We start from the raw sequence: 19365 nt of genomic DNA on the forward strand, positions 1-19365 counted from the left end.
TAGTGTGTTCTGCCAGAGCAGAGACGATATAATGTAAGCGTAAGACGATGTAAATACGAAATAGGATGTAAATTTTTTTGATAAATTCAGAAATTAAGGATTTAAAAAAGAAGTTTCAAGGGGGCCCTATATTTGAAACACGTGGCGACCACAGGATTTCTATAGAATGTCTTGTCGATGATGTTATAAGCACCTGTCTACCGAATGTCCAGTATTTTGGTATTCGGGAAAAACACAGTTTAAAGATAAATATATTATAACGCCTCAAGTGAATACAGGATTACTAATAATTCGACCTTATGTGGTAGATAATTTTGAATGGAAACTTTTTAATGAAAATAATTGTATTTATATTCATACTACACGCGTGGCTAGTAAACGCGACACGACAGATTCATTGTTCTAAATCTAAAAAGATGTGTTCATAAAATAAATAATTGAACGTAGTTTAGTTATGGCTTAATGCTTGGCCATTATGTCAGAACTTGACAAGACGTCAATAAAATTGTCTATGATTGCCGTATTTATATATTAGATATGTACCTATTATATTCTTTATGCATATCGATATAGGTACGAGATAAAAGTTTCAGTACAGCTGTTCTAAAATGAAGGGCACAACTAGCAAATGATGCCTAAATTTAAATGAAAATGTTGCATCGTACAATTCATATTATTAAAAACTATTGGCCATGGAATATTATAATATGATTCTAAAATCTAAAAATTTCAAAATAATAACATAATATAAACAATCATTAAGTAAATATCTACATAGGGTGTATTGTATTCCGAGATTGCATGCTGCTGTAGAACATATTACCTATATATTATGTCAAATCAGTAGATACTTATCTAATCATCTCTTTAACAAAAAAATATTTACAATAAAATTTTGAAATTATCATACTATTCCCAACAGGTAAGATAAATAATGATTTACGTTGTTAGACAATAGTTTCAAGCAGGTGTTGGCATCCTATTCAGACGTATATAGTTATAGACCACATAAGCATATAGTTTTGATGTTAGGGCCGCAAGTATTTTATATGAATATTGAGGTAGAAACTGACTTTTTGTGTTTGTGAACCATTGTTAGTATGACAAACCAATTAAAGTTCACAAAAATGATCGCCAACCGATGGGTTAAAGAAAAAACGATATCGTATAATCCCTAACACGTATTTAAAGCCCCGTTATAAATTATTTGCACATACTTATAAACGATTTTTACATATTCTTACTTACAGAGCTTCTCAGTGAATTCTATCGAGTCCATTCACAGTACGATTCGCCTGTGCGGTATTGGTTGGGACCACAACTCCACGTGTGCATTGATAAACCTGACGACATTCAGGTGAGCCCATTTAATTCAAAATTATGTATTTACATATTGTAGTGAACCTAACAAATTTCATATTCAAGACGTTCGCAGCATGATATGGGGGGGAAACAAAGAAATAGTAGCAGTATTAGAAGAGTAAATACAAAAATTATAAACTAGGTACTTACATGGAAGTACACCGAATGAGCTAAGGCCTCGTCCAGATGGCGCGATTTGACTCGCGCGTTCTCCATGTATATGTGACTTCATTGAGCCGTCCACACGCACTCACGGCGTGACGTCTGTCGCACGACAAGCGCAAGAGAATACGAGACTTTCGACGATCCCAAAATGAATTACGACCGCCTTGCGCCCGAGCGCGAGTTTTTATGGCTACTCCAAAATAAATTACGTCTACGAAGTGCTGAGAAGACATATTGCAAGTTATCGCGAAATATAAAATCTCATAGAAACCCGATTATCACAATGGAGTTGTCGGGTTTTTTTCTTGCACTCGCGTTTGTTTCTTATGTCGATTCAAAAATGAATTACATCACCTAGTTTGTTCACTGCCAATTAATGGAACACGCTATATGGACGAGGACACGCGCCATCTGGATGAGGTGTTAGTAGACCTTATTTTAGGAATTTATAAAACAACGTCCACTTATAATACCTACTGTTCATTTTTATAAGTTCATTTAGCTCTGCCTAACCAAACTATAATAGATTAAAAATATTATCCTATCTATAAAATATTCATATTTATGTATGATTTAATTGCATAATTTTAGATATTTTATAGACTAGTATTTTTTGACTATTATCTATTATGGTTTGGTTTTCGCATGGTTTAATTGAATTTAAAAAACTAACCAACACCATCTGTAAATAAATTGTAGTCTTATGTCAATGAAAACAAATACGTATGACTGACAAAGTTTAGTGTGCACCATTTATGGCAGATCTTAACTGCCTACCTCCAGCCTTCGCCACTAGTAAGTATATATTATATTTAAACAAAAAATACTGATTTATTTATAAACATGGTCTACGGTGGTGGTACGGAGACAAGTTTCTTAGCAGATGTATGTTACTTCGTAATTTGGGTATCACCATTCTTAAATAATTCCGCCAGTCAGCTGGATTGTCTCGTAAATCGTTGGTAAATTTATATGCGAGTGTATGTTTCTTCTCAATCGCCATTGTTTGGTCCACTTGCATCTGTAGGATTTATTTCTCTTTTTTTAACCAATAAACAATAGAAAAACACTTGTGACAAAAACAAATTGTCACTTGACGACATTGCTGCGATTCCGAAAAACAATGTTTTCACGACGGCGACTTCTGACGTAATGAAGTTTGCGCAGTTTTACTTTACGCGAGAGTGTTCCGTTTTTATGCACAGGCAAGTCGCTGCCGTGTGGCCGGCGCATTAGGTAAGCGCGTTCGGCTCAAACTTAACTCAAACGTATAACCAAAAAAAGACTTTTTCTACTAACATTTTTACACACGGTTATACGTTTGAGTTGCGCGCGCCTTTCAACGCTTCGCCGACTTCACCCACGTAAGACGCCCCGTAATACTTCCGAGAATGGCAGAATTCTAATTTACACCGAAAAAATATCTATGCGTTTAAGAATAATGCAGGTACTTACATAACCATCGAAAACAATTCAATTTCCAGACTAAGCTACATATTTAAAAAATGTTTTTGGGATAATAACGCTTTTCATGGAGTAGTAGGTAATATCTATCATTTATTTATTCATCCTAAAATGGGATTAATTCGCATTAATGTTATACTATTATGATTTATTTCACACTGAAGACACGAACTTTAAAGATATTATAAAACTTAAATTACCAATCCACATAAATTAACAAGAATTACGTACAATTTTGTTAACATATTATGTCTTAAGACCTTTTTGTTAAATAGCAATAATTGTAAGATAAATAATTAAAGGTAATATTTTTATTAAGCATCAGTTTAAGAGGATACACGAATAAAACACAAAAATGCAATGTTTAGGACACTTGTTTTTACGATAAACATCTTTGACTAAAATAAAATATGATCCGAAAGATAGAAAATATTATTATGCATATATATATATTTGTTTATAATATGTATATCATGTAATAGTTTTATTTTATTCGAAGGCGGCTTTGGAGAGTCCCATGGCAGCGAACAAGGGCGACGTCTACAACATAATCGCAGAATGCATTGGATTCGGACTTATTCAATCAAACGGTAAGATACCGACGTATATAAATATTAAAATAGTACATAATATATTATATTATGTTGAAAGTACTATAAAGATAAGCGAATTTCATCGGTCGCATCATAATATTTGAGATTGAATAGATGAACCCAATATACGGAGTAGGCACCAGATAAAGATACAATGTTTAGATGTGCTAGTGTGCTGGATTGCGAAGATTATGTATCTTAAAAAAAATAGTATGTGAGGAGTTCATACCAGAAAAGAGGCCACGATCACAAGTACGGGAGGTCATTGTTAGGTATGCTCGATAGTGAATTCCATTTTATTCGTTTTTAAGTGCTACCTGGCAATAAAACCATAAATTGGCAACGGCGGTGGGAAATTGTGGAAATTAATACATCAAAATGTCGGTAACATTACCATAATTATATTACAATAATATGTTCTTACACGATACATAGATTATTATAAAACATAAATAATGCATCAAATGATTCTATCAAGTTTGAGTCTACATAACAAGGAAAAACTTCTAACTTTATTACTGCAATTATTATTCATTAAACTGTTTAACGCGAGTTTCACACAAATTAAAAATGCAACATTTATTTTATTGCTTTAGGTATAATAATTAATCAACTGCAGCGATTACTTCTAGTAATTAACTTAATTTACTATAAAATACATCATCATTACGATGTAATTAAGATACAACTCCGTAAATAATTAACTGGCATGACAAGTAGAAACAGAATTCGATTGTGAGTAATAGTTTTCACGTGGGTTTGGTTTGCATGGCTTGACCCCTGTGCAATTACTGTTAGAAATGGAACGATTGTATCACGTATAATAAGGCTATGGGTGAGTGGGCATCGAAGGCTCAAGACTCTTGAAAACGCAATAGGTCCTTAACTGTGGCATTTTATCTCACGATATCACGACGTAATTAATCAACGAATCGTTCAGACATCAATTATTAATGGTTAATCTCACGTACACATTAATTAATATTGTAATTTATTTATTGCAATTTGCAATCCGAAATAAAATGTAATAAAATAATACGAGTGTATTCACTACTCATTCATTATCCTTTCATTTAAGCAAGCAATAATTAAACAAGTCAATTAAAATTATATTTAGAATGGTTATGATTCAATTGAAAATTATTCATTAAGTAGGTACATATTATACATTATCGTGAATCCATGATTGATGACACAGGTAAGACAAATCTTGTATCGAAAGGAAACAACTTAAGATTTTTTTTATAAACAGACCTGCATAATTAGAATACCGACATATTCATATAGGAAAGAAAGCCGTCACTTCCTTTTAATATTGGTATAACATAATAGTATAGGCATAATAATACATAACTGTGAATCCGCTGGAGGATCTTCCTGGCTTTGGGGTTCTACGCAAATATAACGCGTCTGAACAGTTCTTCCAGCTGTGCCTACCTTACAGTATTACACGATGTAGGCGTTTCACACGGGACACCTGTGTCCAGCAACCGGTGTGTTGAGATTCCGCATTTACATATAAATGAACGCGACACTCATGTGTCCTCATCTGAACGCGTCCATTCAGTTATGTGTAAATGCAGCCGCTCGACACACCGGTGGGTTGAAACGGATGTCTCGTGTGAAACGCTTACATCGTGTAATACCGTGAAATCGGAAAGGGTGGACGCGTTCGTTGAGCAGCGTACGCAACTCAAACGTATAACCGTATAACCAATCCTATCCACGACACCGTTTTGGAAAATTATAAAAATATAATGTTTATAATTTTCGTGCCGAGACTCAGTAGGTTGATATAATATGAACCTCTACAGAGTAGCGGTTATCATAATAAGGGGATTCTTTACAATATATAGATGTTAGTCATTTACCCAATGACTCGACCCACCAAGAGTCCATGGTTTAGTTTAGACTTTAGAGTTTAAAAAAAGCACACGTGTCCATTTGATTCAGCGGTGTAATTCGAATCACGAATCTCGAATAAGATGTAAGTGTTCGGCCCACTTCTTCACTGCGGACGCACCAAAATTAATCATCAATATTATATTACACGTAGGACAACGGCACAAGATCCACCGCAAAGTGATGGCCCTGCCGCTGAGGTCTCGCACACTCAGCAACCAAATGGAGAAGTTCGACTGGCATTCGAGGGTGTGCGCGGAGGCGATAGCCCCCCACGCAGGGGGCGCGCCATTTAACATCGTCCACAACATCGAAGATGGATGCATGAACATGGTTTGCGGTAAAATGAACATTTTTTGCAACCAACTTTACTTTGGACAATAACAATTTACGTGTATTTTCATCGCAACCTTTACACTCCTAAATTAATAAAAAATTAGCAAACTTTAAAAAAAATCCAGTTACACGCAGCGTCCAAGTAAACATTATAATTAAATTACGTTAACATAATATTTTCTCTACTATTCTTGGACAATAACAATTTATATGTATTTTCATCGCAACCTTTGCACTCCTAAAATAATAAAAAATAGCAAACTTTAACAAAAATCCAGAGCCACATGCAGCGTACAACGTATAATAATTAAATAATGTTAACACATTTTCTCCACTATTCGTGCAATTAATTTGTTGTAATTCACTATCACAATACAATTAATGTAAATTGTTGAAATAAAAAATGCATACTTTAAAAAAAATCTGTCATAATATTAGTGGCCCATATCATTTTTCATGCTTTCATTCTTACCATGATTTGGTTGCCTATCCATCTTTCGTCTTTTCATTCTAGATAAATCTTTTCTGTCGACTATCCATCGAATAGATACATTAATAAATACCACAATAGATTACCTACCGACATTTTTTAAAGAGTCAGAATTAGCCGATAGCTACCGAAAACTTGCGACTACAACTCCAAAAAAAATACTATAAACCACCACTTTGAAATAATTCCATCAACCAAATTTATATCTCTCATTTTTAAATAATATAACACAGTTGTCTACTGCGCATTTCAATATTTACTACTAATCTGTCATTTCATCACATAGATAGGAACACAAACATTATAAATTAGTTTTTATAAAATATTTAACAATATTGTATGTTGTATTTCAAAGTACGAAAAAACCCCATGACTCCCTCAAACAGCGACAGTTTTGTATTTGACTCTTGCGCGAATGTGAAGCTCAATATTATTCTAATATCACTCATAAGCAATATTGAATGTGTTTAATTATATTTCAGATATAATCATGGACGTGAAAATTCACCCTAACAGTCCAGAATGTGTTAATTTAAAAAGAGACATTCACAGGTAAAGACAACTGACTTAATTAATAGTCACGTCACGTAAAGTTACGTTATAAAATATTTTATTGTACAGAATGACATGTGGACTATAATACATTTTCAGGGTATACAAGACAATCGCAGACCGAATCTACAAAGTGTGGCTGCATCCATTCTTTATTTATGGGCTCACCGAGGGCTACAAAATCCAACAGGACGGCATGTCCATGTTCAACTTCTTCCTGGACGGAGTCATTGCCAAGAAAAAGAGTGATCTGGTACTCAAGAAAACGAAAGCAGACATTGACGGTAGGAATAGTCTGACTAAATCTAGTTTTTCTCATTATGCTTATTTTATGTACGCTTCCTGAGTGAGAAACCCCACAGGTGGCGTCGTGGCAAGGTGTGGAACGAGGAGTTTACTAGGCATTGCTTAAGACGGTACTTCAATGAAACGGCAAATAATTTTCAACTATAGGTGCGACGAAATTCTGGACTCGCCGGCCATCGCAGAGCGAACGTCGAGCTGTGAACATGTCAATTTGTTTCGTGATGGCGACGGGGGTATTAATTCTTAAATCGTGTAAAGATGACTAAAAAACGTTACCCATTTACTTGAAAAAGAAAACATGTCAATGAATATATTATTATTGTCTAATAGAACAATAAACAGAACATTAAATGGACGCATGTTGGATTTATATGACAAATTATAATTCGTTCGGCACGCGTCATTTGCACAATCCGCGCATCGCCTAGGCACGACCTTTTTAGACCATGCCTCAACTGAGGTATAGCCTTAACGTACACTACACTACCCGTGTAGTAAGTAGTGCAATATATCGACGAAATATATTTTTAATTTTTATCTGGAAACTGACCATGAAGAATCGATCAGCCAATGTTTGGTTTAAGGCGATGTCTTAAACCTACCAGAGGCACCTAGCGGAAAAATACGAAGCTTGCAATTTGAGACATTTTTTTGATAATTTACAATTTCAATAAATTTACATCTACACTAAAAATAAGGGATTACATTCTTGCAAATTTTATATCAAAACGTGACAATTTGTATCGATATAATATATCGTCGTCAAAGAAATTTTAAATAGAATCGATTTAGTCAAAGTTATGGGATATAGAAGTAAAGGTCGAAGGAATGTATTTATTGCTGTAGAAAATGATGTTTCCATTATTTGTAAAGACGATATTATTAAAATTTTACCCGACCCTGAAATAATTAACCATGATATAAATACGGTTGTGTATCAGCACACTGATATCAAAAAAGTTTACATTATTTGATTCTAAGTTTTATTGGTTATTTTGTATTGTAATTTTGGTCTCGTATAAAAATGTTCCTAGTTATTTGTTGTTTACCCTGTACTATTTTGATAACATGATGAATAAATGCTATAATGCATATCATCTCTGTTCTGGCAGAACACACTAACTGGAGAATACTAGTTTTGAGTAATTTGACTTTGAAGTTGTTAAAATGTTTGAAATGGTCTATCATGTGAGTTTATTAAGTAATCGTAAAAAGGATGACTTTAAAATAAAGATTGTTTATTTATTAAGAAGGTTTCCAGATGGTAAAGTTAGAAATAAGGAACATTTTGGTATAACTAACTCAATATGTAATTTTTTCGAATTAGTTCTTCTGCCAGAACAGTTACGATATTATCTATACATTTTTTTGATTGAGAATACGTTCTCATATTTTTATTTTATTGACTAACTCACGGGGTAACATTTATACCCTAAGCAGTCACCCCACTGTAACTTACAAGGTATCCATGGAAATAAGCCGAACCGAATGGTTTATGACGGTCTCACCTTACGCCGAAACCGTTTATTGCCGTAATAAAACTTGTCGAGTGTTCACCCACTTATCTGCGGATTTGTATATACGGGTGCCGCCGTGTTCCATTATGCTCCATTCAAATAACGGTGTTTGAACATGCGCGTCTATTTGAAACAAGTATTCCTTATATTAAAACAGAAAAATATTTTTTCTCTATGGTCAGTTTTTGATGTCTATGGGCACTTAACTGTCAAATAAATGACAATTTTTCACATTTTGCCGCTAGATATCCCTAGTGGTCCATATATTTTGAACTCGCTATTACATTTACTTTCATATTATTTCTTTTATTTTTCGATTAATACTACATTATGGCCGGATAATCCGAATGCCGAATAAACGTTATTGAATAAATAATCATTACAATATAAACAAATGAAAGTAAATGGTTATCGTGATAGTATACCTACCTACCATATAATTATTATGCATAAATCGATTCCAGCATAATCATGTGAATTGAGTTGTTCAAAATATTATATTACTTGTATTTATTTGATTTCATGAATCTGCGTCTGATTAAAAATATTTGCCATGAACGTTTTCTTTTTCGAAATTAATTCATCGCGACAATTCTATAAGTATATTATTTAAATTTTGTTAGTTTCGGTCAATATATTTGCGTTTTGGCAGCATTACTCTTATACACTAAACTGAATATACAATATAGTAGTACTTAGTAATGAAAAAATAACATTAAATTAATTTTCGAAAAACATTTAACGTGTATTCTAATACCGAAAATACCGCTATTTCGGTATCGATAAATAATTGAATACCAGTTTTGAAATACCGATACTGCAATCCCTATATGGACACATCAATATATATTGTTTGAATTTCCAGATGAAAATGACAACCAAACTTCATTGGAATTCTTGCTGACATATCTGGACAGTAATGGCGAAAAATTATTCTCCGATCTTGAAATAAAAGAAGAGTTGGCAACACTATTCACAGCGGTAAGATATCGTTGTTTTACCCTTCTGTCCATCGACTACTAAAAATCGATTTGAGTTTATATTCCATAATAAAATAAATAGATTGGTAAGACAATTTTACAAACCCATTCTTCCAGCTTAGCCAATTTATGTGAGATTGGGATTATGGAACAAGTTAACCGATGTATTACTGGCAATCAACTGACACATTGCGATATGCTTTGTAACAAAGTATGCGTGAAGCCGATCGGTTGCAAAGAAACCTTTATAATTCATACAACTAAAAATAATTTTACTTTTTACAATCAGTCCGAGGACACGACAATGACCATCACCAGTTTCGTGGTTTTGATGTTGGCCATGCATCCGGACATCCAACAGAAGGTGTATGAAGAGCAAGAAGGCATATACGGCAAAAACGCAGACCCGGAGATCGCTTTGCAGGCCAACCACCTCAATGACATGACTTACCTCCACATGGTAATTTTGGAAGTGCTGAGAATGTATCCCATCGCACCTGTCATGACGAGGAAAGTCATCGGGGACTTTAAATTGGGTAAGTAATAGGGATGTAGGTACCGACACCACCATTGCTTTCCCAATAAAACAACTGACTGAGTTTGTACATACATTAGAAATGGAAACTGTTAATCCGCCAAAACTATGAGGTAATTCCTAATAAAAGAAATGACCCATTAAAAGTTCTATTACGATTGCTTTACAATTTAGTAACCATACTATGTATGCAGAAGACATTGGGCATGAACAAATAATAAATATTAAAATATTGTTTTTCAAAGGCGAGGTGACGATTCCGAAAGACACCAACATCATGATATACGGATACTACACCCACCGCGATCCCAAGTACTGGCCGGAACCCGACAAGTTTGACCCTATGCGCTTCACCCCGGAAGAGAAAGCCAAAAGACATCCATATGCTTTTATCCCATTCAGTGGCGGACTCCGCGGATGCATTGGTAAGAAAAACACCAGCACCGAAAAAGTCAGGTGCACACATAAAACCTCACTTTGAAGACATTGACTTTATACAAATCTTATAAAAATCTTAATATTTAAATCGACACATTAACAGAGAATAGGTCAAAAATGTGAATGAACAATGTACATAGAAATTGACCAAGTAGGTACATACAATATACATTGTATTTGTATATGGAAATATACAAGCAAACACCTGCAGACATGTCAGCAGAAAAATGTTGTAAAGATATTAACACAAATTTGGAACATGTACCCTCATTGCAATGCAAAAGTAAATTTTTTTACAATATTCATCTGATTTCTGTGTAGGTATTTGTAAAAAAGAAATTTGTGTGAGCAGACCCAGATGCTAGGAGGAAGATCGTTTACGAAGGCACGCTTTTATTCATATGTATTTCATAAACACCTATACATATAGTGAGAAAACATCTTCTTGGCTACGTGTTAAATCTGTGAACTAACATGCTCCGCCCATTTTTAACCGCACTTCCATTATAAACTAACAAGCTCCTCCCATTTAGTATACAACGGCGGCTAGAAGCGTAGCCAAGAAAATGTTTTCGCACAGTAGTTGCCATGCCGACAAGTTCTTGAAAATAATATTATAATTTCAAAGCATTGGTCGCTCTTGGTAACAATTGCAAGATTTTTAAGGAAAGCTCTCCTTCCCTCCCTCTGTGAGACCATGTTAAGTCTGTCATGTTTGCAACCTCTTTTTCTCCACCTATCCTCAATGTTTTCCCTCATTATGAACACATATTGAAGAGCCAACTTTTATTTCTTCCAGAATGGAAACCTCCATCCTTCCAAAGAAAGTTGCCCAGCACCACATTACAAATGCAATACATAATCCAATATTCTAATACCTTTAATACCCATTTTTTTCAGGTCAATTGTATGCTCTCATGGCAATGAAAAGCATCATAAGTCACATTATCAGAAGATACACCCTTCATTCCGATTGGACCATGGACAATATCCAGATAGAGACAGACGTCTCCGTGAGATCCACCAACGGTTACATGGTGAAAATTAAAAACCGACCACACCTCATTAAAAATGGGAAATCAAAGTAAAACTATAAGTGTTAAGCCATAGTGATTTGGCGGGCGCGGCGTCTTGCGAAACTCAAACGTGCAACCGTGTGTATTATGCCCCAAAAAAGACTCTGTCTACGAACATTTCACACACGGTTATACATTTGAGTTGCGCAAGACGCTGCCGTCCCGCACCAGCCAAACCACTACGACTGAGCACTAAAGATCAACCGTTGATTGTGACTTGAAATATAAATCGAACCAAAATTAGTTATTCAAATATTTTCTTTCTCTTATATCATGTATGTATATGAAAATAAAAAAACTATATATAATCACATACCAGTTTGATAATTATTTTCTAAGTACTAATTATTGAGATATTGTTTTTTAAAGTTTCCCCATGAATATAACCAAACCCTTCCATGGTAAGCCGATATCTTGCATATTATATATGTGTAGCTTCAAATCAATAAAAATTTAATGTGTTTGATTTTAGCTACTAATAAGGACATCTTTATATTGATTTGGTCTATATTAGTAATAATAAAACTAAGTTAATATAATTAGCATTTATAAACTGTTATCTACCTAAATACTTGATATCTTCCGACTTTAAACAAACCTAGACTTAAAATGATACGGTGTGGCAGGGCGTGCCATGTATTTTATATGAGAATTCATTTTCCATGTGGGAAATGAAAAACTTTCATATGATTATAGGTTGACTTCTATATAGTGGCTCACACGTCATCACGGCTATAAAAAACCCCCGCTCTCTCATACAGACTTCTGTGCACTCTATGCCCATGATGGCCGCGGGGCTTAAGCGTCGGCCTACAACGCCGTGGGTCCCAGGTTCGAATCCTAATCTAATAGGTTGAGCAAGTGGCTGACATCCATTTCTCATAAAAACAAAATCTGTTAATACAAACCTCTACTCTGTGAAGGCCCATATGATCTTATCAGGATCGGACATGGTCGAAAAAAAAAAACTATGCCCACCTGCATAGAGTGCGCTAACAAGTTGGCCACTATATAGAAGCATTTTGTAATTTTATATTATGCAGATCCATGTACAACTGAGATAAATTTATCAAGTAACAAAACATTTTCTGTATTAGCAAATAATTTCATCATTATAAAAAATTAACCATAAAAAACCATTCCATTGTATGTTGAATTTGTGTGTAATTATTTTTAAATCCTCTACCAAAACTATGTACATAATATATTTAATTATATGTACTATGAAAGCAATATTACGTTATTCCCTCAATTGTTCAAATTAGATACCTAACAAAATACCAACAGTAAAACGTTGATTATCTGAATTTTTAAATATGGTGGTTCCGCGTGGAAGATACCATCTCTTCCCATGCCCTAATAGGTGGGGTGAATATGAATATTGTCTATGGTCGTTATCACCAGCAGTGTTAATATCACTTTTGTCGCGTCAGCTTGTCTCGCTTGGCCCCCCTCCCACTCTTTCCTGTTATGTACTATAAAACCTTATTTACAATGTGGTACCATAAGCTTGATATGACTGACATGGATAAATACAGTAAAACCTCGTTAGTAAAAACACTGATAATTCGAAAATCGCCGTAATTCAAAATTTTCGCGAAAAAAAAGTCCCTTGAACATTATTTTCATATAAAACCATACCTTTAACTCGAATTTTGTAATTTGAAATGATTTCAGAGTCCTGGCATACAAAAATATTCAATAAAACGAAAAATGTGTTAATTAGAAAAATAAAAAATATTTCGTATTTTTCTATAATTCTAGCTACTTGGTAACTTCAATTTATGGATTAATGACACATGGTATTTGCACAGATTTTAATTTGAAAGAATTGTATCGGAAATTTGGTAGGCATATCTATGATCGGAAACGAAATTAATGAAAATCAAAACAAAAAAAAAAATTCTCCCATACATTTCATATTTCGTAATTCAATTTCTTTTCGATTTTCGGTCCCATGGAATTCGTATTAACAAGGTTTTATGTAGTGATATTTGTAAACAATGATATTAATAAGTTCATCAGAAGAATTATAGATTTATTTAAATTTTTTCGATGAAACTGATTATCATACAAAAGTTTATCAAGGTTTTACTGTTGGATAATAATATTGGAGAAAGAATGCCCTTTGCTACATATAATACAAATCGATGTCCCAAGTCCTAAAAAAAGATATATGTATACACACACTTCCAACAGCTAATAACCAATGACATTAATATGGACGAAGCATCTGGAAAAAAAAAATGACACTCACTTTTTTGTCGGGTCTGCCGAATGGCATAATCTGTTCTAACGCTATTACAATAAAGGTGATATAGCTATAAATTCCCAATGCTTTTTGTCGGGTCTTAATTCATATTTTAATATCAATATCGCTCACTCAAATGAACATTGACACTAGAAACACTGTTCTAACGCCATTACAATAAAGGTGATATTGCTATAAATTCCCGATGCGTGATATCACATAATGGAAATTGCGAAATTTTGTGACGTGACGTCTACCTATACATGTGCGAATGTCGCTATGCGCGAATTTACTTGCTAGCTGCAGTACTGAGTGCGTTGTCCATTAATAATGTCAATGCTAATAACGCACATAATTTTCTTGTCTATTCATGTTTAACCAATTTGAAATAATGGTTGGAGCCAGATTAAACTTTGAACCAAGGAAATTTATCCCAAAGTAATCATTTATGCCAGAGGTGACAGAAAAAAAATCTGTGGTGAGGATGTTTTTGGAACTTTGGAAATTTTTCATTATATTGTGTGAAATGGGTTAAACTAGTATGATTAAACGTTCCCTGACCTGTTCGACGAGTTCACACTTTCCGAGCTTGACTTTTCCGGGGGAGTCGAAGGTGGAGACGATTTCTCCACCGGTGACGAGGGCCAGCCTCTCAATGCCTGCAAAGTCGGCATGCTCTATCGCCATCACACCAGCATCGGCAAACAGTTGTTCGGGGTAGTTGTAAATCAATTGTCTGAAAGAAAAAGAAACATTAAAATAATTACGGTGGAATAGTGACAATATCTCACAAAATTGAGCCTGCTTTTAGGATCCAGACCCTTAATGTCTCTGCCAGATACTTATCATAGAAATTAATAAATCAACAGATTTCATTAAGATGTTATTGTAATATAATATGGGATATATTTTAATACCTGTTAATGAAGACGTTGCATTTGTGTGCAAGAATTTTATTGACTTTGTCCTTCATCTTCTCCTTCTCTGCCCCCTCCAATTCGGCAATCTTCGCCATGGAGTCCACTTTTATTGTTGAACCGAATACTTTGATTTTGTCCGTATCCATGGGGGTATTGGCGATCAAGATATTTGCATTCTCAACACGTTTCGGCTGGTGAACTCCAACCTGTAAAGTAAGAAAAGTAATTTGAGCACCGAAGATTATATTAAATTTGTTCTAACTATAATAAGTTAAGGACATATTATCTTAGTAGTAATATTGTACATACTCCTATTTTACATTTTTTAAAGGACTTAAAAAAAAACCTAATTGGAGGGAAAATGTAAAAGGGGGATATTGAAAAAAAGAACATTTAAATTATATGTTTCTAAAAAAATAACGTTTTATCAACAACATTCAATTTAAATTTTTATCGAAATTTTTTTTATTTTTTATTAAAAAAATCATGTATATTAGTTTGTTGCATTTTTGTTTTTTTTGTTATGTAATTCTCTTTCAAGACTATATAAACATTTAAAAGTGTCATCTTGAATATCAGCAAAGCATGTAAAGTAGGTTTTTAAACTCTCGATGAACCTCATTGCTTCTTCTTTCGTTGGAATATCAACCTCTTCATCAGACAGTTCTTCAGCAGACAAGTCTGCTGGTGTTAAATGACTGTCATCAACTTCCACCAAGTCTGATGTCATAACATTGGAGTCAAGGTTTACATAATCCTCCAGGGGTTGGTCTGAAATCCTTTCCCAGCCTTCTATAACATCACACTGGATAAGCGCGCGTAACTCGCATATTTTGAATATTTCCGACGTAAATCGCGGGATAGAAAAACGTAAATGCGGGTATTAAATGTACTGAAATACATCGGGACTGAAAAAATTACACGCAATTGCCGGGAAAACGTGAATTCCGGGCACGTAAAAACGAGGTTATACTGTATTTCTATTGTTTGTATGCAATCATGTAATGGACATCCAGTAGATTGATTCAGCAAATATTTTAAATATGTACTAACCTTTTTCTCAAGGAGAAAACCATCATCGAGGAAAGAATCTTCCAAAAGACCTCCTTTGATTTTGATCACTTGAATTGACTGCAAATTGTCTGAGCCTTTCAATCTGAGGACAGCGTCTACTGCCAACTTTGAGAAATACCTGTTAAAATAGACAATAGATAATTTTTTCTTCAGGTACTGGACAAACTGAAACCATATTTCTGCATAGAAAAAGTGAATCAAATAAAGAAAATCGATCAATCAAAGGTTGATATTGGCCGCCTCCGAAGGAAATTTCTAAACTTTTGGCTTTTTTTCAAATACAGATTGAAAGACAACATGTGAATTTTCCAGGCGTGGTATTCGTACCCAAGACCCCTGGATTCAGAAAAAAGACTTTTTTCCATGGCGGACAGCTGACATTTAAGATTTTATACAATTGTTCAGTGATACATAATGGTATATTTAATAAGAAAACTTATTTTAGGATTGGAGCACTAAAGGAGGGTGTTTTCATCTCCGTGCAATCTTGGAGGATTTTGCTACAACTTAACCTGAAGCTAATTAAACATTAGTTACTACATATATATAAACACTCCATCTCCATAGAAGGCGATATTTCTTGGTCTTTGATAAATAACAATAGCCAAAATAATCTAATTTGGTAAGAGCATAAAATGTACATACTCTTTGTGCTGTGCGAGAATCTTGGAGCTGAGCGTAGTTCTGGCGATATTCATCAAATCCTGTCTGAAAGCCACTTCATCATTGGAGTGATCCAAAGCAGAGTTTTCGAGGGCGGCGCGGGCAACGGCTGTCGCCTTTCGCCACCCGCCAATGATGAGCTGTGGGTGAATCTTTTGCTCTACCAACTTCTCCGCTTCTCTCAATAGCTCAGCAGCTGAAAATGTCATATATTGAATTTATCACGTTTATTAACTTTTAACGGACAGGAGAAAAATTCATTAATTCAAAAATAAAATAAATGTTTTTTTATATGTAGACCTCAAACCATAATACTTAGGGCCTTATGAATTTATAATATTACAGCAATAATTGATGCATTTCTGGAATGTTTGAGGTTACAAGTCACAAAAAATAGATTGACCATTAAAACATGGCAACATAGCCGCCATCTTTGGCAGTTGATTTTAATATTACGGTAATATATTATTTGTGACAATTTTCAATAAAAATATAATAAGTAATTGTAATTCAGTGTATTTGGTTAGCTTTCTATGTACAATAAATGACATGGTTTGTTCTTCGACTGGGTATATTTCTACTATAGTGATTAATAATTATTTAATCAATGTTTTAATTTCAGACTAATTTGTGTCAAAATAGTCATGTATGTATGTATTAATTGATCAAGCAATAACAAAGTTTATCTTGACAATCGCTACACAATTAACAATAGAATTGGATATTGAGTGACTAAAAATTGTTTACGATTTTTGACAAATGAGACATTAGTCCACGAGTTCATCACTTTCATATTACACTTAATAAATAAATCATAAATCCTCACCTAAAACTGTGACTGAAGTGGTACCATCACCGACTTCATCATCCTGAACCTTGGACATGTCTACGAGAATTTTAGCTGCTGGATTGTCTACTCCCACAGATTTTAAAATAGTGGCTCCATCATTTGTCACTTCAACCTGCAATAATAACAAATGTTCAAAATTAATAAGACATTATAAACAGTAGGTATAGTGTAGCGCCAGTGATTCCCAAACCTGTGCAGATGCGCCCTAGAGCACTTTGGCATGCACCTAAGGACTCATTTGTGTACGAGTATAATAACATTTCAATGCAGATCACCACTCTCTGGCGTGAAACTAAATGAGATTTACAAATAGGAATATCCACATAAGTACATTCCCAACAAAAATCTAATGTCAAAAATTGCATTAATTAATATGTAATTCTTTTTTCCTACAATGTTCATTATAATATATTTCTATTAATAAAAAAACATATTTATATATTTCTATGCTTGTGCGTTTCCCGAATACAGCCCCAAAAAATTCTGGAACACACTGTCCCATTGCACCCCGCCTTACTTATTCACCATGGTTCAGGTTAAAATACACAATGTTATATTATTTTCAAACCCTAAACCGTGGAGACTGAAATCTAATATTTGGGCGAAAACGCGTAAAAGACCTAAGATGGTGGTAGGCACCAAAATAAAAACACCAGAATAAGATGCTGACTTCATATTTCAATTTTTTTTATATAAACATGGGTATTACCTAGTAAGTACCAATACCAAATTATAATACCAAAAATTTTGATATTTTACGACTTTTATGACTAACCGATCCAGCATTCCTTCCGTATGACACCAAAATTTTGTCCATTCCTTTGGGTCCTAAGGTGCTCTTTACCAAATCGCCGATTGCAATTGCTCCAATGAAACATGACATACGAGCAAGCTCGCCCTTTTCTTCTTCGGTATCATCTTTCAAAACACGGACAGGGTTTAGTGACACCTAAAAGAATAAATTAATAAAAAATATATATTTGTGATTCATTCGAAGCATCTAGAACCGCACGTGGGATGTCACATCCTTTATTTCGATGGACCACATGTATTTATTTTACGTTTTACAAGATAACTTCACGACAATATCGGAATTTATATATTTCTAACTATCTTTGTATAGGAAAATACATAAACCCTCACCATTTTCAGTCAGTTTCTTAAAATTTGTAAAATATTAATAAACTTCACACCGGCTGAGCACGAGCGTTTTACAATAATTGACCATAAATATTAAATAATGATAATAGACAGTGTTGCCATATTTTGAAAGTAGAATTATAGTACAGTGCCTTCAAAATTATAGTATTTCGGCAAAAAATATAGTACGCGTTGAGTGACCAATAATTTTCTGCATTTAAAAAAAATTAAACGTGGGGTAAGTAATTAACGTCTTGTTTTTTTAGACAAAATATCCATGAAGGGTAATTAACGTCTGGTTTTTTAGACAAAATTAAAATGTTAAGTCAGTGGTTTCCAAAATTTATGTTACTACGCCTCCCTTTTAAAAAAAACTAATCTAGGTGCCTTCCCCCCCTTATTTCATTAAACCACCTTTTTAAATAAACAATGTACCTACTTCTGAATACAAAAATGAAAAAAAAATAAACAAGGTTTTTCTACTTATATTACATAAATTTTTGACGAATGTGCTTGTTTATTAGCACAATCAATTTCAATAGTAGTCAATCCAAATTCATCTTCGTTCATTGACAAATGGATTCTATCATGGATCCCCCCGGGTGAGGATTTTTCTACCCCATATTTAAAATATTTAACAGTGTCAAAACAAAGCAGCGCCGCAGGCGACTTTTTTTGCTATTAATAAAATACCTAATGATGTGAAAAGTGCATTAGCAAACTAACCAAGAACTCAGTAAATAGATTTTTG

At 34.0% G+C, this 19365-nt stretch overlaps 1 protein-coding gene and 1 pseudogene across 2 annotated transcripts in view; one reads left to right on the plus strand and one right to left on the minus strand.

The window, feature by feature from the left end:
• Positions 1–18692, minus strand: part of CCT2 (chaperonin containing TCP1 subunit 2) — a 44191-nt gene extending 25499 nt beyond the window's left edge. Inside the window, exons 1-7 of the mRNA XM_085958710.1 lie at positions 18618–18692; positions 18250–18423; positions 17451–17586; positions 16607–16820; positions 15941–16079; positions 14885–15093; positions 14529–14703 (exon numbers count right to left, since the gene is read on the minus strand). Of these exons, the coding sequence (XP_085814836.1) occupies positions 14529–14703; positions 14885–15093; positions 15941–16079; positions 16607–16820; positions 17451–17586; positions 18250–18423; positions 18618–18620 (1050 nt within the window). The 5' untranslated portion in view covers positions 18621–18692. The remainder of the gene's footprint in view (positions 1–14528; positions 14704–14884; positions 15094–15940; positions 16080–16606; positions 16821–17450; positions 17587–18249; positions 18424–18617) is intronic.
• LOC147064111 (cytochrome P450 4g1-like pseudogene) lies at positions 9963–11728 on the plus strand (annotated as a pseudogene). The gene is made up of 3 exons (XR_015072012.1): positions 9963–10203; positions 10397–10627; positions 11541–11728. The product of XR_015072012.1 is annotated as a cytochrome P450 4g1-like pseudogene (transcript).
• Positions 18693–19365: the final 673 nt, after the last annotated feature.

The sequence above is a fragment of the Rhyacophila brunnea genome, unplaced genomic scaffold, assembly GCF_057557595.1.
Source record: "Rhyacophila brunnea isolate RB1 unplaced genomic scaffold, BYU_Rbru_1.0 scaffold_8, whole genome shotgun sequence".
NCBI lineage: Eukaryota > Metazoa > Arthropoda > Insecta > Trichoptera > Rhyacophilidae > Rhyacophila > Rhyacophila brunnea.